The sequence below is a fragment of the Aphis gossypii genome, chromosome 2, assembly GCF_020184175.1.
Source record: "Aphis gossypii isolate Hap1 chromosome 2, ASM2018417v2, whole genome shotgun sequence".
Classification (NCBI taxonomy): Eukaryota; Metazoa; Arthropoda; class Insecta; order Hemiptera; family Aphididae; genus Aphis; species Aphis gossypii.
Window position 1 is genome coordinate 44,066,194 of NC_065531.1, and position 20,281 is coordinate 44,086,474.

Here is a 20,281-nt window from a genome sequence, read left to right on the forward strand (position 1 = left end):
GTAGACAGTATACTCATTTTAGTATTATAGTATATTAAATATCGAAATAGATTTACTGTCGACTTTAAATTGTGTCTAGTGATGATTTAATTGATGCATCTGCTAAATAAAAAAACGGAAGAAAAAATAAAAAGTTTTAAGTATAATTAATTTATAAATTGCAAAAAAAAAGTATAACGTGCAATTTAATCTTCATTATCATTAATAAAATAATAATATATTTTTTTTATATAAAATATAATAATACAACACGTCATCATTTATTCAAATATGTCTAATAAATAATTTTAGGAGGATAGGGAGGAGAAGGCGGTGAATTTGAAAGTGTCTATATTCTATATAAGTGGAAAACGGGAAAACCCCTGAATACATTATTAATTTTATGGTGCATGATATATAATATTATGTAAATATAGATATTCCTAACATAAAATAAGCGAAGTAATAACGGTAGGTAGGTAGTCTGAAATTTTTTTTATAAATAATTACATAATTAATAAATAATAATTAATATTATAGAATTTATATGCTGTATGAAATTTATTAAATATATATATATATATTGATTTTATTTTCGAGTATGAATAATGTAATGTGTACCTATTTACAACATAAGCTATTAAGTAGATATATCACATACAGGTACGTAAATGTAAGAGGTAAAAGATGTGTGGTAAAATATTTTAAGATTTTAAAATTGACATAAAAATATAAAATTCCGGTAAATTAAAATGTGAATATTTAAGAGCTTTTTAATCATATACTTTGTGTTTATTTTATTCCTTCAGAGTTTTATATTCATTCCATGCATAACTGCTATAATCAGTGTACGGCATACACCTACACGAATCGCGTTTGTTGGGGCCACGTTATGAATTATTAATTAACGAGCTTAATACAACGACTATACTACCTAATACCTATGTAAGTATAACAGCTGCTATTAATATTATCGTCGTCCAAAAAACAAAGAACACGACTCGTTACCATACAGTCTTCAGACTTCAGAACCTGTGTGTCTAGTGTGTACACTGTACACACTGACACTACACGACTGCACATTGCTTTTTCATATTATGCCGCTCCGCTCACTACTGGCAAGTGGCAAGGTAATTACGATTACCTTGACTACAACAACTACTGACTATGGAATAATTATTAATCACAATTTAAATACGTCATCGGGTACGTCACGAGTACTATCATCTATTCTGTGGTAATATCACGGCTTTAGATCTAAAGCCGTGGGTAATATCTATACTGTGGTAATATCAACAAAAATAACGAATTCGTATATGACGGACGTGCACCGGCGACGCCGGCAGCAAAGTAACCGATTCGCAACGCCGATCCGCTCGAAAACGTTGGTCCGGCGGCAGCTCTGCATCAGATTCGCATGATCTGAACTCCGAGATTACAACGCGGTAAAGTAAACAAACAAAAAAAAAAAACAACAAAACACAAAACGACGCGACACGACCGTCCGTAACAATACAAAACGCCGCAACACTTTTTAACGGTCATACTGGGGACGCGCTGCAGTCGACCTCGGGTGAATGTTTTTCGTATTCACGACGCGGTCGCCGGTCTACATCAATAGCATTGGTGGTTGCAGTGCTGTGGGTGCACCTTTTAGGGTAAGTACAGGCGGTTATTATGTCCCTGAAGGTATTCAAAGAGCACGCCGAGTTGTTTCCAATTCGCGATGTACCCGCCGTGGTGGCCGTGTTCCGCAGAGAGCTAGAAAAAAAAGAACCCGACCTGTTGCTGCTGTCGCTAGTGGCTGGCGCCATCGAGAATACGATGACTTCTGTCCGACCAACCACCGAAGTGTCAGTTGCCGTGACGGCTGAAACCAACTTTGACTTTGATCAGGCACCACTGAGGCTGCCCGACGTTGAATTACACATTGTAGAAGCACTGTACACAAAATTCTACTCGGTCATCAAGAGCAGCATTGACCCATTGCATTTTGATGAACGAGACGGACATGCCAGCCGAGAACTTGTGAAAAGAGTGTCTGACGTCATATGGAACACGCTGACTAGAAGTTACTACAAGGACAGAGCACACTTGCAAAGCATGTATAGCTATTTAACAGGTGAGTGAAAACCTTTTAAAACATAGACGCTATCCTCAACATACACCTATGTTATTGTATAAAAATTTTTGTTTAGGTTCAAAATTGGACTGTTTTGGTGTTGCGTTTGCTGTAGTAGCTGCTTGTCAAATACTCGGTTACAATGATGTTCATTTGGCTTTGTCTGAAGACCATGCATGGGTTGTATTTGGTCCAGATGGTAGTGAAAATGCAGAGGTTACGTGGCATGGTAATTTTTTGTATAATACTAATATTCAATTTAGGTATTTAGAAGAATAGTATTCCTTTATATTTTTCTTTAATACAAACATTAATAAAAGTTCTGTAATGTTTTTTCATTTTCATATTTTTATGGACATCTATAACTCAAAAAAGTTTTATTATTTTTATCTTACACATGATAATGCCACCAGACAATAGTTTAGTAGCAACTACTCATTTGCTTGTATAGAATATAAATAGTAGTGTGTATCATCTATATTAAATGACCTGCACTATTCTGTGATTTGTTTTAATTTTATTTATAGTTAAATATACTAGTTGGTCAGAAAGCTGCACAAACTGTTTTACTAATTTGACTAATTATTTTATTTCAGGAAAAGGAAATGAAGATAAACGTGGACAAAAAATTAAAGATTCAGGACCAGGTCATAGATCGTGGCTTTATGTTAATGGCCACCCTGTAGTTTGTAATAGGCATATGGAAGTATCAGCATTAGTAAGTTCCATCAACCCAAGTATTAATCAATCTAATGATGCATTGGAAGTTGCTACTCTTCAAAAACATCTTTTGTGGCTTCTCTATGATGAAGGACATTTATCAAAATTTCCACTTGCTTTAGGTAATTACAACTTTTGAATTTATTGTTACAGGATTTAACACATAAATTACTGTTTTTTTAGGTAATTTAGGCGATTTGGAAGAATTAAATGCAACACCTGGAAGACCTCATTGTACTATCTTATTTGAAGAAGCTATTTCAGCTGCTCGTATATACTATAATGATATGTTTGTCTATCCATATACTTACCAAGGTGGATATTTCTACAGACACAATATGATTAAAGACGCTTTTGCAAGTTGGGCCAACGCTAGTCAAGTTATAAGCAAGTAAGATAAATTACAAGTATACTATTACTTCCTTAATAGTTTATTAATTCAATTGATTTTTTTAATTATTACATTTCAGATATAATTTTAGTAAAGATGATGAAGAGTTATATAAAGAAATGATGGATATTGCTTATGAATTAATACCATACTCATTGAAAGAAATGACATGTGGCAAAAGTCGATCAATATTAAATAATCCACAATGTTATGCATATGTGTTACTAATTTATGATGGCCTTTGTCTTTGGGAAGAAGACGGTACAACCCCAGTATTACATATTAAATGGGCAAAACATTTTATAAATTCTATTTCTAAGTTTGATGATAGTGTGAGAACAAGACTTATCATATTAGAACCAAAAGTAAGATATTTTGTTCCAAGTTATTTAAATTATAATCATTTGTAACAACAGAATTACATAATAAAAAAAAAAAATGTATTTCATATTTAATTTTACTCTAATGATTTTAGGATTCTGAAAATGATACTGATCTAATACAAGATTATCATGATAATAACATGAATAATAATAATCGTCCACTACCTAAAGAAATTTTAAATACTATACCTGGTACAGAAGAAGAAACTAAGTCAGAACTCCACCCTGGCATTGAAGCACTAACTGCGGCTTGTAGTGAACGAATATTAAATAGAGAATTCTTATTACAAGGTGGTGGAGAACCTTTTGTAGGTAGTTCTGATTCATTACCTATTCCTACTACTACACCTCAAACACCTATTTTAGAAACAACAATAAAAGATGATGAACCTGAAACTAAAATTGTGTTGAAAAGTAAAAAGATGAGAAGTATGAAAGATTTACTAATTGCAAAAAAATTGAATACACAAGCAATTAGTTTACAAATGAGTGCTCAGTCTCAAGGTGGAAAACGTCATGCACCTAGAGATACTGCAGAGCCTATATCCAGGCGGAGTAGAAGAAATAACTAATAAAATGTATACTAAAAATGCATAAAACGTAAGTGCAATTTTTTCTTTCAAATAATAATTTATTTTACATTGAAAGACTATTATTATGTTACTTATATTTTAGGAGTTTAAATTCTTTGCAATGACTCATAGTTTAGCTCAGTATTTTATTAGGAATCTCTTATTTAAGATACTTAATCTATATATATATATAAATATATATTTAAAAAATTATAGGTATTAATAATATTAAAAATTGTAATGATAAATAATAATAATAATGTTAATAATTTAACAGGAAAATTAGTTGTTAATGATAAAATGTTGAATTTGACAAAGTGATTAATTAGTGTTACCATAAACAATATTTAAATATAAAAATACTAAACTTTAAATTAGTAATATCCTAAATTTTTGTGATTTAAAATTTAATTTTGTATTTTGCATTACAAAATTATAAGTTTAAGGTATAGACAGTGTCACTGTATACCCACTGTATGAAAATTATACAGTAGTTCAACCTAAGAATAATGATATTATTTTGGAATGATTTAATTGGAAAAATGTTGGAATAGATGCAAAAATATTTTGTGAAATTGAGATCAATTGTAATTTAGAATAAACAGAAAAAAAGAGGTGTACTAAAAAATTTTCTCTTTTAGTTAATAGTTAGCAATTTAAACTTCAAATTGTTTTTGTTGTGTAAACTTCAATAATTTTCAAAGTTTTTATAGTTAATGTATTTAATATAGCTTTGATAAAAGAATTGGACAAAAAATATTATTTACTGATATAATAAAAATCATTAAGATAGGTTGTGTACATCAAATATATTTTGTTTAAAATTCTATCAAATACCCTCTTATAAATATTTCTGGTTATGCTACTTATACTAATTTAACATTTTCACATTTTATTATATTGTTAACTTTTAGGTACTATTATTTTACAATATGAGTTATGATTAAGTCGCCATTTTAAAATTATAATGACATCTAAAATATTATAGTATCATGACATTTTGATTAATTTATAATTTCAAAAATGGGCATAAAGTGTAATAATTTTTAATATTTAAAAATAAACTTATAAATAATACATTTTATTTTATTACACAAGATAAATGTAGTTAAAGTACAATACTTATCCCACAGTTTAGTAGGTATAGTAAAAGAAAAATCTTAATTAATTATATATTTAAAGATTGAAGTGACTTGATTTCTAATTACCGTACATTTTCAAATGAATAAATTCATTATTATTTATCTGATTAAAAAAGTTTGAAAACCTATATTATTGTATTAAATTATAAAATGCTTATGAAATTATTGTTGTTTGTATTTACTTGCCAATAAGTTACGATTTGTAGAGTATTTGTATAATTATTTATAAATATAGTCATAGGCATAACTAAGAAACTACTTCAGCTGCTCTAAATTCTACCTAAGCTATGACAAAATATTGTATAAATAAATACATTTTTAGTATTCCAAAATAAATAACCGCAAAGACTTATTTGTTTATTAATCAAATAGTTACAGCTGTAAAATATTTAATTAATGTGCATAATTACAAAAAGTAATTTTAATCATTCCAAATCCCAAATTAATATTACAGGGTTTGCATAATGTTTTGAATTTACTAAATTGAAAATGTGACATAACTATTATAGTTATGCTTATGACTTATAAGCAATCTTAATGTGATCCTTAATTAATGGATGGATTATATGTTTGTAAGGATTTAGTAACCTGTGATAATGAAATAACCATTTTATAATTTTTATTTACAAATATTTTTACATTGTCCTAACATATTATTCTTTTGTCCAAATGTAATTGTAATATCGTATACAATATCTCCTCATCTTGACATTTTTTTTGTATCTTTAAAACCTTTTTTGTTGAATAATTCTTATCTTTCTATTTATTGTTTATTACTTATTTCTTACTGTTATATTTATACTTAAGAGATAGTCTTGATCGTAAATGTTTTTGTTTCCATTGTTTAAAATTTTTAAAAATAATTTATAGTTAATAAGAACTAGTCAAACTATCATATTACAGTGAAATAATTAGCCTGTAATTTCTTTAATCCCAAATTAGTAGTCAGTCAGGGAAGTTAATCACTCTCATTTTGTGAGGAAGTGAAGAGGGGCGATTTAAGATTTAAAAATTTGTTTAGTTGTGCTATAAATCAAATTTTAATTTAATATCTAATAATTTAAGAATAATGATTTATAAGTATGATAAATAGCCAATAATATTTTATTTTATTGCAAAGCATTAGGCATACTTACTCCCATATTTTACTTCAATAAAAATATTTATTTAAATTATGATTTTTGGAATTTTTAAATATAATTATACCCAATTATTTAATTTTTTTATTTCATTTAAGAAGTTATATAAATATATATATATTTTTTTAATATATTGACATTCTAAGTCAAAATTGGAATAACTAGTTTTTTCTCTTCTTGGGTTATTAAAATATATGTACGAAAGATAATTAATAGTTCTTAAAAATGGTTTACAAAAATATAAAAAAGTTAAATTACACAAAAATTATTTTTTCAAATTTTTATTTAAACAAATAAGTAGTTATTTATCCATGAACATTCCTTAAAAAATTAAAATTAATTGTTTATTAAAGGGGGAAAACGAGTGAGACTGAATCTTCCCTATATATAAACATTCAACATATGTTTTATATTACTAATATTCATATGATACAACACTCAATGAACAGAAAATCAATCCAATATAATATCTCTAAACCCTGCAGCATAAAAAAATTAGTTTAATTCTTCTTCAATCAGTCATCAGTATTTTACTTATATTTTATAAGAATTATGGATAAAGCATGGTTATTGTATTTTAAAAATCGCTCCCCTTCTTTAACCCACTCTTGCAATCTAGATATTCTATAATTTTGTTTTTATTTTATTATGCCAACAATTCAAACAATTTTATTTCTTTTATTTACCCTTGAAGATTATTGAAATCATTTTGAATTATTTAATGACAATGTTACACTCAATAATTTTTTTGTTGTCTATTGTTAGGCATATTATTGTTATGTTATAACTTATTTGTTAACATTAATAATTAATCTTAAATACATATATCATATGTATATATGTATATATTTTTGTATGATGAAATTTTGAACCTAGTCCTTGCAATTAATATTTATCTTAACGTCTCAAAATATTTGTGAAAAATGTATAATTACATTACCTTAAAAAAATTGTTATATATTTTTAAATGTTTTATTTCATGACAATAGCTATAGGTTATTAAAATCTAGTGATTTTCTATATTCCATGTAATTCAACTACAATTTTTACCATTAAAATAATAATAATTGTATTTAATATTTTATAATTATTGAGCTGTACTTATATATAAATGTGAAATAATTAATATTAAAAACAGATTTTTAAAGTAATTAGTATTTAAACTAAGCTTTAATTTTAATTATTTTATATTGGTAAATAGGAACGCATATCTTTATCATTGATATTTTTTTAGATTTCATTATTTAATGAAAATTATTTATAATAATTTACTATAAGTATTATCTTAAATAGTGAGTTGATTATAATGTTTATTTATTAACTTGATGCTTAACTATAAAACCGTATATACTAACCATTAGGTTAGTTACCATAACCATTTGAAAATGTTTTATTTTTAAAATTAATTTTCTTCTTATAATAATGCAACAACCAAAAATAGTACAGACGTGAGATTCCTTATAAATCATTTTTAAATAATATTAACCTACTTTAAAATTTTTTCAAACCTTTAAAATACTTGTGCTGACATACTCATAAAAAGTACATAATACTTTATCCTATTAAGTCTTGGTTATAAAGCTACTGTGTTACAGAAATTGCTGTTACTATATATTTTTTTTTAACGTTTAATTTTTACAGCAATATTGCAATAAATGTTAAAGTGTATTTATTTTAATTTTAGAACCTTATCTTTAACAACTTAAGTATTTTAACAAAAATAATAGATACAATTCTTTTATATAAAAAAAAAAATTATTATCATCATCATCATAAAAAAACAATTATAAATATTGCAAGATGCAATCAAAAACATCTTCTCAAACAACTTCTCTAAAGCAGACATTATGGGGGAACCACATAGACAATATTTCTGCTATAAATTACTTGTGTTACTATTAACTCATTGAACATTTTTTACTTTTGCATTAAAAATTTTACTTCTTTTCAGTATATTTATCAAACATAAAAAAATAGTAAAATAGTTGATTATAAATGTAATGTTCTTCATATCATAAAATGATTTTTTTCAAGTCAACATTTCTTAAAATAAAATGTGTTAAGTATGTCTAACACGCATCACAATATTAATAGCCTAACACTTTAATTTTAAAAGATTGATTTATAAATTTATGTATGAATTTCAAATCACAATATATGTTTTTTCCTCGATTAACTACTCTCTGTTATTTAACATATATACAACAGATTGTACAGTATTTTTTTATAACATATTATATTGAATAATTAAAATTATAATAAGTTTTAGTTGCGATTGTTAACAGTATCCAATATTTTAAGTGTCTTCCCTATGTAATTTATAAGTATGAAATTATTTAAAATATTAAGTTGATAAATATTGTCTTTAATATATTTTTATTTCTATTAAACCAAGTTTAGGTAACGATAATAAACTATTATAGAACCGGTTTAACGTAATTAACAAATTTTTTAAATATTATATATGTGGAGAAATATGTAACTTTTTTATGTTTAATTATACACATCACAATGTTAAATACCTTATTATTACTTATAAGTACTATTAATATTAAATTTAATTTTGGTTAATTTTACAATTTTTAATTTTCATTTATGATGTATTAAAAATGATGATATTTATGTTGCTTTTGAAAATATTTTATTTTTCATAAATAACTTTGTTTCAGTATTTGGTTAAGTTTTCAGTATTATAAGGAAACGTTAAGCGAGTTATTATGAATATTTGTTATGAAAAATCTTATCTATATTTATTTAGGATTGGGTATATTTACTTCAATTTATTGTTCTCCATAATTTTATTGTATTTTATTTTATTTTATTTTTTTGCTTTACTGTTTGTTTTATTATTATTGTTATATAACATTAATTATACTTGTTCTTGATAAAATAAAATTTATGACATGCTTTGAAGTTGAACACATTTTTATTTTATTTTAAACATAAACCTATCTTAAATATGAAAAGGTAAGTATATTTATAAAATTGCAACAACAAACATAATATGTTTTATAATTAATTTTATTAACATTTCTTAACATAATTAAATCACATTAAATATTTCTATATAACATCAATTAATATTGTATTTCATTTTTTTTCATTCTAGTATAATTAAATATTAATAGTAAATTTATTAAGAAGTTATTAGTATTTAATACTAACTAATATTCAATCAAATAACACAATTATTGGTATCATAGAATTCTAGACTGATAAAATTCTGTTTCAATGCGTACACATAATTGAACTAGATTGTCATAAGCTCTGATAGTTGCGGCAAAACGATTGTTTAATAGTGGTGTTGTTATGATGGAAAATAAATGACCAAATACTAAAGCGTCTAAATCAGTTGGCCTGGAAAATATTTCATCAATAAAATAAATATTTCATATATAAACAGTTAATAACATACTTCTCGCCAAAAAAATATTTCTTGTCTGCCAAAAAATTTGACAATGATTCACAGATTCTTTCCACCTCTTTAAATACTTCATCCAAAGTTTTTTTTTTCCAACCTAATACATCTAAATGTGATAACATTTCACGGCGCTTATAATATGTAGCCCAGTGATTCAATGGAAAAGGATAAACAGAACTGTATCTTGGCTTAGTGAGTTCTTTGTAAGTAAGCTCATGGTTCCACGTTACATAAATCTAAATATAATTAAAATTATGTAAATGTTTCAAAAATAATACTCTGTAAACAAACCTCGGCATTTAAAAGTACATTATTTACTAGTGCCATATATACTCTTAGATCCCACTTTTGAGCTTCATCTAAATGTGTAGATAAAGAATAGCCCTAAATAAACATTTATTAACATTTAATTTAATTGAATATTTTAAATAATGTTTAATCTCACTTTAGATTGGGCAAAATTGACAATTGGTTCAAAGTCGGCAACTAAAAACTGGCCTGCTTTAATAAAAGGCACTTTACCTCGATGTGGTGACATATATTCAGCATTTTCTCTTGCTTCCACAATGAATTCCAATCCAGCCATTTTTAAAAATGTTTTAACAGATAAACATTTTGAGTTATCAGGTAATAGGATTTGTTCTGTTTCATAAGGCTGGTATAATACTGTGTTTTTTGGCCACTCACTTTCACCTGTAAAACAATGAGTTAAATATACAATAAATAGATAAAATAAAAAAATGTTTACCACAAATTTGTGTTCTTAAACATTCTTTTGTCAATATACTTGATGATGTTTTGAAATCTGCCATTGTCAATTACTAATAAACAAATATAAAATATAAATACAATATAAGGTATAAGTGATAAATAACTAATAATTTACATAATTTAGGATACAGTTTTAAAATAATGACAATAATCATCTGCAATAAACATTAAATAAATTTTAGTTAAATAAATTATCATTAATTAGTAGGTAGAATACAATATTTTCTTTAGATGGTATTTTAGGGTAGAAATCATACTATACAAGTATTTAATTTAATAATATTGAACTTAATGGTTTTAGATTGTTATTTTTTCAGTATTAAATTCAAAGTAGTTTATAAGTCAAAAAATACATAATGACCATAAAATATTTTAATTTTTCATAAAATTAATTGTTGGCTAATATAAACAGTACAAATATAAACAAACCACATCTATAGTATAAAATAAACATTTCAAATATAGTTCATGTAGAGTATAGACTGCTATAAATTTGTTTAGAATATTATTATTTTATTCAGAGAAACTAACATAATTCATCAAAATGACTGACATGAGACAAAGTTGTAAAGGACATTTGAATAACTTAAAAACATGGAGAAATCATGTTAGAGTCAGACGTTTATGCAGGAATTTTGTACTGCCGAATAACAAGCTACGAGAATTTATGAACCGAATAAACACTTGCATTGATGAAGGTCTTGATAAAGAAAAACACGCAAAAGCAACTATCAAATGTTGGCAAACATATGTCCAAGACATGCCAACTGGTAATGAAAAAGGAAAATACTTAGCTCTAGATTTGGGTGGCTCAAATTTTCGAGTACTCGATCTAGAATTAGGGGAAAATAAATACTTCACAATGAATCAGAAGGTATATGCATGTTCTAAGGAGCTAATGACTGGATCAGGAACAATATTGTTTGATTACATAGCCAAATGTTTAAACGAATTTGTGAACATGGAAGGATTAAAGAGCAATACCGTACTGCCTTTGGGTTTTACATTTAGTTTCCCAATGTCACAATCAGGCATTAACAAAGGAGATCTAGTAAGATGGACAAAAGGTTTTACATGTGAGGGTGTAGTTGGCCAAGATGTTGTACAGCTGTTAACAAAGTCAATTAACAATATTCCTGACCTAAAAATAAACATTTGTGCAATTTTAAATGACACTGTTGGCACTTTAATGTCCTGTGCTTGGTTAAATCCGAAAACCAGAATAGGTTTGATTATTGGTACAGGCTGTAATTGTTGTTACTTAGAAAAAGTAAATTTGAAAAACCTAGGTATTTATATTTCTAATAACTAAATATGATGAAATTTGTATTTTTAGGTAAAAAATATCAAGCTGTACGAGGGTGACCAATCAAAAGATGAAATGATTATCAATCTTGAGTGGGGTGCATTTGGAGATAATAATGAACTTGAAGATTTTCATACTAAATATGACAAATCTGTTGATGAAATTTCTGAAAATCGTGGACAACAAATTTTTGAAAAAATGATATCTGGACGCTACCTTGGAGAATTGTTAAGATTAGTATTAGTAGAAATGATCGAGAACGAATTAATATTTGATGGCACAAAACCATCAATGCTTGATGTTCCTCAATCATTAACTAGTGATGTGATATCTCTAATTGAGAATGACCCACCTGGAACTTATACAGCCACTAGAAAGTTCCTTCGAGGAATTGGTGTGGTCAATCCAACAGATGGAGACTGCATGAATATTAGATATGCAGCAGAATGCATTTCAAGAAGATCTGCATACTTAGTTGCTGCTGGACTAACAGTCATATTAAATAGGATGAATGAAAAAGATGTGATAATTGGAGTGGACGGATCAGTGTACAGATATCATCCGTTTTATCATCAGTTACTAGTGGACAAGATTAATGAATTAGTTAATAGTGGTATTAAATTTGGAATTATACTTTCTGAAGATGGCAGTGGAAGAGGTGCAGCTATCCTAGCATCTGCAGTTTGTCCACTAGAATAATACAAATCATTACTTGATGTTATTATACAAATAAAATTAGAATTCTTTACAATGGTTTGTAATTATTAATTGCTAGACAATAATATTATTCAACTATAATTAAAAATTATCTTATATTTGGTAGTCATTTTAGTGATTGGAGTAAAATATTTTAAAAATAAAGGAGGGTTAAATGAAGGCCTTATACCTCTAAAAGTTAATTAGGTATCTTGCAATAAAAAAAAATCATAAATAATGGAGTTGAAACAAAAAATGCACTTATGCATACATTAAATTAAATAATAATAAGCTATTACTAATTAAACAAGTATCCTAATATCCTATACCATTTGTTCAAATTGTTCATACAAACATTGGTAGATTATCTTATGTTACGAAATGTATTTTTATATTAATGATTTTCATAATTTCGTATCAAAGTAATAAATAAAATACACACAGTATTTTAGAATCAAGGCCGAAGTTTATTAACAAAATTATACAGTTTTCGGGATTCGACCGTAATACCGATGATTAAGACAATTTATGTAACTGTACCTAACTATTTATAATTAATTGCAACACTCACCAATCGAAAGCAGTATTAAAATTCAAATGAAAAACGTAAGGATAATATTATAAGCAATAGAAATGTCTTTCGGAAAAAATCTAATAAAATAATTTCGACATAACTTTAAGTTGTTGATCTTATTTTCAAATAACTTTTATCAATTTGATTGCTATACTGCAGCCACTGAGATAGATAAGAATATACTGGAGCGCGGACTTGCCTATGCTCGTATGTTACGAAAAACGGGCCGACGTATTTTTCGTTACCCCCACTCCTGTATGGCAAGAAATTGAACTGCCATACCAATAACATTGAAAAACTACACATTTTAACTTGACACAACTCTGGGATAAATGGTCGTATTACGTTAACTTTGGTATCAAAATTTTTGTTTTTATGTGTACTTCAAACTTGTATTTACAAAAAATAAAAATAAAATCTCTGAACATTTTTATTTATTTTTGTAATAACTCAGGTTTTTTGAGTGGGAATCTAGATATTAAAATTAGGATTTTAAATTTTAATTGGATACTAATTTATATTTTATTACAATAGTTATAGAACCTATTAATTGCAATAAACAGCATGATTTTAAATTAAAAAATTAAAAATATATTATCAAGACCATCTACATTACATTAAAAATATAATAATTAGATAATATATTATTCACCTATGGAATTGAATAGATTTTAATTTACTTTCCTTGTTCCAACTCTTTGTACATCTAAAGGCCGAACATGACAAAACCATTTTTATATGGAAATTAACTTAAAGTCTCAATTACCTTATATAATTAATAAAATGTAAAACATGTTATTAGTAAATACACAAAACAAAAATAGTGAATACTATGCATGAGATAAGTGTAGGTATTAGATTTTCTAATAGTAGTCTAATATTTCTAATAGTTAGCCACAACATCAGAAAACAATGCCTTTATTATGATAATTATTTTTATTTATTTCTATTATATGAAATTTTTTACCACCCTTAAACATTTTTTAAAACTATATACAAATGACATCTATTTTATTTTATGTTATTTTTATTATGATTAATCTCTTATAGATACTTCAAATGTATATTTTATACCTATAATTTAAAATATTTGGTGTATTATTTTATTAATATTATTATGATATAAAAGTAGTTACAAATTATTATTAAACGAATATTTTATATAATATATATTATAAATACCTATGTCAAAAAAAGTGTTACATAATTAAGTTGATATAAAGGTACATTATAAAATTTAAAAAAAATGTATTTAGTTGGTACGGGGCTTTTTTTTCCAAGATTCATTATGATAAAATTATTAAAATTGTATTTTTAATATTAATTTCATTAAATAATATAAATTATAATATGGTATCGCGTGATGAGTATTATACTATTTATACTACAGCGTGGGCAATTTTGTTTTTAATAAAAATGTTGTTCAGAGTTTTTATTTTTATATTTTGTAAATATAAGTTTGAAGTACACATAAAAACAAAAATTTTGATACCAAAGTTAACGTAATACGATAATTTATCCCAGAGTTATGTCAAGTTAAAATGTGTAGTCTTTCAATGTTATTGGTATGGAAGTTCAATTTCTTGCCATACAGGAGTGGGGGTAACGAAAAATACGTCGGCCCGTTTTTACATCATAGTCCGCGCTCCAGTATATTCTTATCTATCTCAGTGACTGCAGCTATTTGATGATAGTGTGTTATCCGATAATGATAAAACTACTGATTGTAAAGTGGATGATTTTTGAAGAAAGTGTGATGAAAATTCAAAATACAACAGTGTTGCTCGCCAGCACAAGGCCACGGATAGTACCATATTTTAATGTACGTGTTGTGGGGGTTGTCTACACCGGTTCCCGGTTTTGCCGCATTGTCCATTTGCTTATCGAACTAGCTGTTAATGAACACGGCCGTCCTAAAATTATAATCACACAAATAAAAAGTCATACGATCACGAGTCACGACGCGACTTACCATTTCTTCCTGTCTCCATAACCAGCGTGCCTGTAGTCCGTTTAATCATTTTATTAAAACTTTTGGGTGTTAATACTTTATTCGTTTTTTAATCGAACTAATCATGGCCGAAGCAATGAGACAAACGGTAGCGTCACTTTTGCAGGGCATCGAAAGGTATGTTTAGTCATTTCAGCGCGTTGTTGATCTCGTCTTTTCGCTTTCTTCAGCAAATTTCACATGCATTTAACTGTTCACTTTTAGATACAATCCCCAGCATTTGTCCACCCTTGAACACTACGTGGAAGTACAGTCTCAAGAGAACACGTACGATCTAGAAGCGAACCTTGCAGTCCTCAAAATATATCAATTTCATCACGATTATAATTTGGATATCACTGTTCAAATCATGTTGAAGGCGATCACCAACTTTCCTCACTCTGATTTCGTGCTGTGCAAATGTCTGTTGAATGAAAAATTGGTAAGAAATATTTTGGTTAGGTTCATCCATAATATTTTAATTAACGAGGTATACTGATTTTGAAAGAATAAAATGGTTTAGATTTTTAAGATTAAACAGCTCATTTAAATACTATTAAGTAATTTTTACTTAATTAATAATTACTAAATAGAATACTCCAATCTTTTCAGTTTAAGAATGCATCAGGTGGTGACTGAAAACTAGTGTTGTTGGGACATAAAATCCCAGCCATCTGTGATTATGGCCAAAAAAAAAAGAAATAAATAACAATAAATTGGTATGATAAAATTAATTTTTTGGCTGCCACCTGATACATACTTAACCTTAAAATAGGTGCTCCATTCACATTTAGAAGCGACCAGTTTTGGTTGATGGTGCACTGGTCATACGTTGTTTCTCCCTGTTTAATCAACCACCAGTAATATAAACAGAACGACACCATACCCATACACTGAAGTTGACTACCTGGCTCTCTTCTTTAATGTAAATGGAGTATAGTAATATTAAAGTGTAGCTATTAATATTGATCATTCAATTTAAGTTTTGAACTTTTCATAGTACCAATTACTGAGTTATAACTTTAAATAATTTATCAAATCTTTGAAAATATGTTATTAATTCATACTTTATTGTTCTTATGTACTGGTTATTCAATTTATTTAAATATATATTGACTGAGTTTATTAAATAATTTAGTGTCAAGAAGCTCCATTAAGTCAAGTATTGTTCTTGGCTGATTTATTGGAAAACTGCAACTTCAAAGAATTTTGGTATAATGTTCATTCCACGCCTGAACTATATGCTAAAGTTAATGGGTTTTTAGATTCTGTGCGCAAATTTGTGTGCCATGTGATTGGTATTACATTTCAGTCTATCGAAAAACATTTTCTTATGGAATTACTGGGAGGGATTGACGGTATGTATTAATCAATTATATTAAAGTTCAATTTACCATAATTAATAATCATTCTTTTCAACAGACGCTGCTTTAAAACATTGGATTCTAAAATACAATTGGAAGGAACTGGACAATAAATATGTGTTTGTAGCTAACCAAGATGAAAATATCAAAACCAAAAATATTACTGAGAAAATTGATTATGAAAATATTTTGGGTGTTATGGCAAGTTGTCGTTAATTTATAAAAGTTGTAAATTCAAATGCATTTTTATACCAATATTTAATACATATGTTTATTTACAATAAATAATTGAAATAATTGGATTATATTCTTTTCATTGGAATGTTTAAGTATGACTATTGACCACTGTTCGCTTCTATTTAATAACTACCATCAAATCCAGTATTAATTTAAAAATTAATTTTATAACAATCTTGAATCTATTTTAAATTTTAAATTAATATACAAAATAATCTGAGTAATGTCTATTTGTCTTTAACTAGTTATTGCGAAAAATAAGAGAATTTTCTTGTGGTTTTAAAAATTCTTCAATTATTCCTTCCACCATTTCATCCAGGACGCTTTTCAATTTGTTAACATCACTAAAAATAAATTTAAATATTAAATTATATAAAGCATTGTAAGTTAAATAGTAAAAAAAAAAAAACATTAAATAAGACTTACGAAGAATTTTCAGGTTCACTGCATAATTCAGCATAATATTTTATTTTGGGTTCTGTTCCACTTGTTCGTAATGTAGCAATCAAACCATTATCAAAATGAAATGTTATCATTTGAGATGATTTTGATACAGACAATACTGGTTTATGATCTATAGTACTGGAATCATATCCAGTTGTCATATCTCGAACCGATTTAATTGAATATCGTCCTCCGAGAATGGATTTTGGATACTGTAAAAATGAAAAGATAAATTAAAACTTGCAACATATTATGAGTGATATTGAAAGTTACATTGTTTGGCTGATTATTATTTTGTCTAATTGATTCAAATATTTTCTTTATCATCAAGCTATCGTTGCATATAAAATACGAGTTTACGGATAAATGCCAACCATATCTAATACAAAATAAAATAGTTTTATTTCCAAAATAAATATTAAATTTAAAATTAACCGTTACTGTTTGTATATAAATTCTAAAGCTGAAGATAATGTTCTATTTTCTTTTTCTAAGTATATAGCTAGTTCTGAAATTTTAACAGCAGCAGATATTCCATCTTTATCCAGAACCTCACTGCTGCACATGTAACCAATAGACTCTTCAAAGGCATAAATTACGTTATATCCTTCAGCAGACAGCTGATCAGCTCTATTTCCCATCCACTTGAACCCAGTGAGTGTTTCCTAAAAGTTAAAATGTTAATTATAATTTGTTAATAGCATAAACTAAGATATTAATTTTGGCTTGTGATGTTAAGTACTTCAAATTTGATGCCTTCAATTTTAGCCATGGATTTAAGTATTGCAGATGATACTGTGCTTGATAATACAACCAATTTAGGATTTGTTTTACCGTGTATTTTTTTGTATGTATGTATCACCCACCACCCTAACAAAGCTCCAAGTTCGTTTCCAGTAAATATTTTCCAGTCATTGCTACCTATCCTAAAAATAAAATGTGCTTTATCATTCATTCTAACTAAGAATATTTTATAATAATTATATAATATTTATGTTACGGATGTTCAGCTACAGCTAATCTGTCGGCATCAGGATCGTTAGCAAGTATAATACGACTACAGTTGTTTTCAGCTGTTTCTATTGCCAATTTTAATGCACTTTTACCCTCTTCTGGGTTTGGGAATGGAACAGTTGGAAATTCTGGGTTTGGATCTTTTTGTTGTTCAACAACTACCACTGGCTATATATTGTGATTCAAATAGGTATTATAATAGCTAACGCATCAATTAATTTATTAAGATATATTCATGACAAATGCAATTTTGTTAATTTCCATAAATACTCACATTAAATTTTGCATTTTCAAACACATTTTTTATATAATTATAGCCTACACCATGCATAGGGGTATATGTGAAAACTGTATTTGTATTCTTTTTATCCAAATTAGGAAACAACATTTTGTCAACATAACAGTTGTAATGTTTCTGCAGGTCAATTAATGGATTTACTAACAAATTATTACTATAAATGTCTTCAGTATTCCAAACATCTTCAGGCTCTAAATGTTCAGTAATACTTTTTTCAATATTTTTGTCAATCGGAGAGATAATCTGGAAATATATTTGAACATTTATATAAGTTATAAGGTGACTAGCGGAATCACTAATATTTTTTAAAACTTTCTAACTTGTGCTCCATTTTCCCAGAATACTTTATAACCATTATCTTCTTTTGGATTATGTGACGCAGTTACCATTATCCCACCACAACATTTGTATAACTTTATTCCGAAAGCCACAAATGGAGTTGGGCAGACTTCATTCATTAGATATACTTTGACAGAATGTTTTAAGAAAACTTGTGATGTCAATTCTGCAAATCTAAAATGATTTAAAACAATTAATAAAATTCACATTATTTAAGGGAATTTTGTTCCACAACCTTCTACTATTATATCTTCCATCATATCCAATAATGATACCGGATGTTTTTAATGAATCCCCAAAGACACTAAGCATGTAATACAAAAGCCCTTGAGCAGATTGTATGACTACTAGATCATTCATCCGTTTGAAACCGGGACTCATCGCTCCTCTCAGGCCCGCTGTTCCAAATGACAGGCGACCATCAAACATATTTTTTATTTTATCCACATTTTTCTCTACAAGTATTTCTGCTAGTTCGACAGCATATTGTTGTGACTGAAAATCACAACTAAATAAGTTAAATAATGCTACTAATAATGTTCTATGGCAAAACTGTTCGAACAATAAAGCTCATACTTGATTCCATGAAAGCCAATTTTTCACTAGTAATTCTAAATATTCTGGCAGGAATGTTGTATCCATTTCGTTTTCAAGAAGTAACTTTATTATGCTATTAATTGTAAATTTTAACTTTCCACTGTTGTTTTTTTAATTCAGTAATTGGGTCATAAGTAATTTACTAATATGTATAGACAAAGAAAATGGTTGTTTATTAAAAATATTATTATTTATTATCTTATTTTACTATTCGCGATTATTATGAACGTATAATATAATAAACGCATTCAATGTATGTATTGTGTTATATAGAATTTTGTACTTATCTAAGGTTTTATAAAAGTGGTATTACAAAATAATTGTAATTTTTCAAATACACATACACACGACCATACCTATCCTATGACTATATCACATAACTAATACAAGTACAGTCTATTAACGTATTTTTATCAACGTTGATAACAGAGCAATTCTGTCTGACGTTTACTAATCTAATAAAAAATTTAATTCATTGACATTTTTTAAATTGTTTCATAACAGTATGGTAAATTTTTTTAGCCTTAAGCATGACCACGATTTAAGATACATCTTAAACCGTGGGCATAACGAGAAAAATTATTTAAAGCTACAAAATAATGTATACAATTTCTAGATTTTGGTAAAAATTAAAACTTAACTATTATTAACTTCTTATATGGATTGTCTGTCTTTTGTAATTTCTAAGTTTCATTATTTTGAAAAGTAGGTATAGGGAATATTTTCTTCCATAGTATCTTCTAGATTTAATTTGGTACATGGCTAAATAATTTAATTTAGCC

At 27.1% G+C, this 20,281-nt stretch overlaps 5 protein-coding genes across 11 annotated transcripts; 3 read left to right on the forward strand and 2 right to left on the reverse strand.

Moving 5' to 3' along the window:
- The first annotated feature begins 936 nt into the window (after positions 1-936).
- Positions 937-9,361, forward strand: LOC114130622 (menin). Of its 4 annotated transcripts, none has more exons than XM_027995631.2 (7): positions 947-2,101; positions 2,178-2,330; positions 2,698-2,943; positions 3,005-3,212; positions 3,292-3,577; positions 3,688-4,195; positions 9,118-9,361. In XM_027995631.2, exons 1-6 carry the CDS (start codon positions 1,657-1,659, stop codon positions 4,165-4,167), a joined length of 1,818 nt encoding a protein of 605 aa, XP_027851432.1. In that variant the 5' UTR covers positions 947-1,656; the 3' UTR covers positions 4,168-4,195; positions 9,118-9,361. The 4 variants fall into 4 exon arrangements, with proteins under 4 accessions (XP_050056802.1, XP_027851432.1, XP_027851434.1 ...); XM_027995633.2 differs by lacking the exon at positions 9,118-9,361 and having other exon boundaries at positions 3,688-3,903; positions 3,962-4,124; XM_050200844.1 differs by lacking the exon at positions 9,118-9,361 and having other exon boundaries at positions 3,688-8,207.
- Positions 9,362-9,455: 94 nt separating this feature from the next.
- LOC114130626 (metaxin-2) lies at positions 9,456-13,382 on the reverse strand. 3 transcript variants are annotated; one of them, XM_050199083.1, is made up of 7 exons: positions 13,214-13,308; positions 12,581-12,636; positions 10,618-10,690; positions 10,315-10,562; positions 10,161-10,253; positions 9,864-10,105; positions 9,456-9,805 (listed from the first exon to the last, which is right to left on the reverse strand). In XM_050199083.1, the coding sequence occupies exons 3-7, from the start codon at positions 10,679-10,681 to the stop codon at positions 9,646-9,648; spliced, it is 807 nt and encodes a 268-aa protein (XP_050055040.1). In that variant the 5' UTR covers positions 10,682-10,690; positions 12,581-12,636; positions 13,214-13,308; the 3' UTR covers positions 9,456-9,645. The 3 variants fall into 3 exon arrangements, with proteins under 3 accessions (XP_050055040.1, XP_027851437.2, XP_027851438.2); XM_027995636.2 differs by lacking the exon at positions 12,581-12,636 and having other exon boundaries at positions 13,214-13,382; XM_027995637.2 differs by lacking the exons at positions 12,581-12,636; positions 13,214-13,308 and adding an exon at positions 12,299-12,438.
- Positions 11,045-12,697, forward strand: LOC114130624 (hexokinase type 2-like). The gene is made up of 2 exons (XM_027995635.2): positions 11,045-11,910; positions 11,977-12,697. Exons 1-2 carry the CDS (start codon positions 11,185-11,187, stop codon positions 12,643-12,645), a joined length of 1,395 nt encoding a protein of 464 aa, XP_027851436.2. The 5' UTR covers positions 11,045-11,184; the 3' UTR covers positions 12,646-12,697.
- A 1,738-nt stretch (positions 13,383-15,120) lies between the features above and the next one.
- LOC114130627 (eukaryotic translation initiation factor 3 subunit K) lies at positions 15,121-16,872 on the forward strand. The gene is made up of 4 exons (XM_027995639.2): positions 15,121-15,344; positions 15,432-15,648; positions 16,345-16,564; positions 16,629-16,872. Exons 1-4 carry the CDS (start codon positions 15,292-15,294, stop codon positions 16,784-16,786), a joined length of 648 nt encoding a protein of 215 aa, XP_027851440.1. The 5' UTR covers positions 15,121-15,291; the 3' UTR covers positions 16,787-16,872.
- LOC114130623 (phosphopentomutase) lies at positions 16,810-19,833 on the reverse strand. 2 transcript variants are annotated; one of them, XM_027995634.2, is made up of 10 exons: positions 19,479-19,833; positions 19,138-19,397; positions 18,884-19,076; positions 18,540-18,806; positions 18,252-18,433; positions 17,994-18,177; positions 17,693-17,916; positions 17,525-17,630; positions 17,234-17,463; positions 16,810-17,151 (listed from the first exon to the last, which is right to left on the reverse strand). In XM_027995634.2, the coding sequence occupies exons 1-10, from the start codon at positions 19,542-19,544 to the stop codon at positions 17,049-17,051; spliced, it is 1,815 nt and encodes a 604-aa protein (XP_027851435.1). In that variant the 5' UTR covers positions 19,545-19,833; the 3' UTR covers positions 16,810-17,048. The 2 variants fall into 2 exon arrangements, with proteins under 2 accessions (XP_027851435.1, XP_050055039.1); XM_050199082.1 differs by having other exon boundaries at positions 19,138-19,410.
- Between the last annotated feature and the right edge of the window lie 448 nt (positions 19,834-20,281).

What these genes read in the sequence shown, in the direction of transcription:
- LOC114130624 (XM_027995635.2), top strand. Translation starts at nt 11,185, where the DNA reads ATGACTGACATGAGACAAAGTTGTAAAGGACATTTGAATAACTTAAAA. An exon ending in ATTGTTGTTACTTAGAAAAA is followed by an intron (nt 11,911 to 11,976) that starts GTAAATTTGAAA and finishes TTGTATTTTTAG; the next exon opens with GTAAAAAATATCAAGCTGTA.
- LOC114130626 (XM_027995636.2), bottom strand. Translation starts at nt 10,681, where the DNA reads ATGGCAGATTTCAAAACATCATCAAGTATATTGACAAAAGAATGTTTA. An exon ending in TCAATTTTGCCCAATCTAAA is followed by an intron (nt 10,254 to 10,314) that starts GTGAGATTAAAC and finishes ATGTTTATTTAG; the next exon opens with GGCTATTCTTTATCTACACA. An exon ending in ATGTACTTTTAAATGCCGAG is followed by an intron (nt 10,106 to 10,160) that starts GTTTGTTTACAG and finishes AATTATATTTAG; the next exon opens with ATTTATGTAACGTGGAACCA.
- LOC114130622 (XM_027995631.2), top strand. Translation starts at nt 1,657, where the DNA reads ATGTCCCTGAAGGTATTCAAAGAGCACGCCGAGTTGTTTCCAATTCGC. An exon ending in CATGTATAGCTATTTAACAG is followed by an intron (nt 2,102 to 2,177) that starts GTGAGTGAAAAC and finishes ATTTTTGTTTAG; the next exon opens with GTTCAAAATTGGACTGTTTT. An exon ending in GCTAGTCAAGTTATAAGCAA is followed by an intron (nt 3,213 to 3,291) that starts GTAAGATAAATT and finishes ATTACATTTCAG; the next exon opens with ATATAATTTTAGTAAAGATG.
- LOC114130623 (XM_027995634.2), bottom strand. Translation starts at nt 19,544, where the DNA reads ATGGATACAACATTCCTGCCAGAATATTTAGAATTACTAGTGAAAAAT. An exon ending in TTAGAATTTATATACAAACA is followed by an intron (nt 17,631 to 17,692) that starts GTAACGGTTAAT and finishes ATTTTGTATTAG; the next exon opens with ATATGGTTGGCATTTATCCG. An exon ending in ATAATAATCAGCCAAACAAT is followed by an intron (nt 17,464 to 17,524) that starts GTAACTTTCAAT and finishes TCATTTTTACAG; the next exon opens with TATCCAAAATCCATTCTCGG.
- LOC114130627 (XM_027995639.2), top strand. Translation starts at nt 15,292, where the DNA reads ATGGCCGAAGCAATGAGACAAACGGTAGCGTCACTTTTGCAGGGCATC. An exon ending in CTTTTGCAGGGCATCGAAAG is followed by an intron (nt 15,345 to 15,431) that starts GTATGTTTAGTC and finishes GTTCACTTTTAG; the next exon opens with ATACAATCCCCAGCATTTGT. An exon ending in GTCTGTTGAATGAAAAATTG is followed by an intron (nt 15,649 to 16,344) that starts GTAAGAAATATT and finishes TAAATAATTTAG; the next exon opens with TGTCAAGAAGCTCCATTAAG.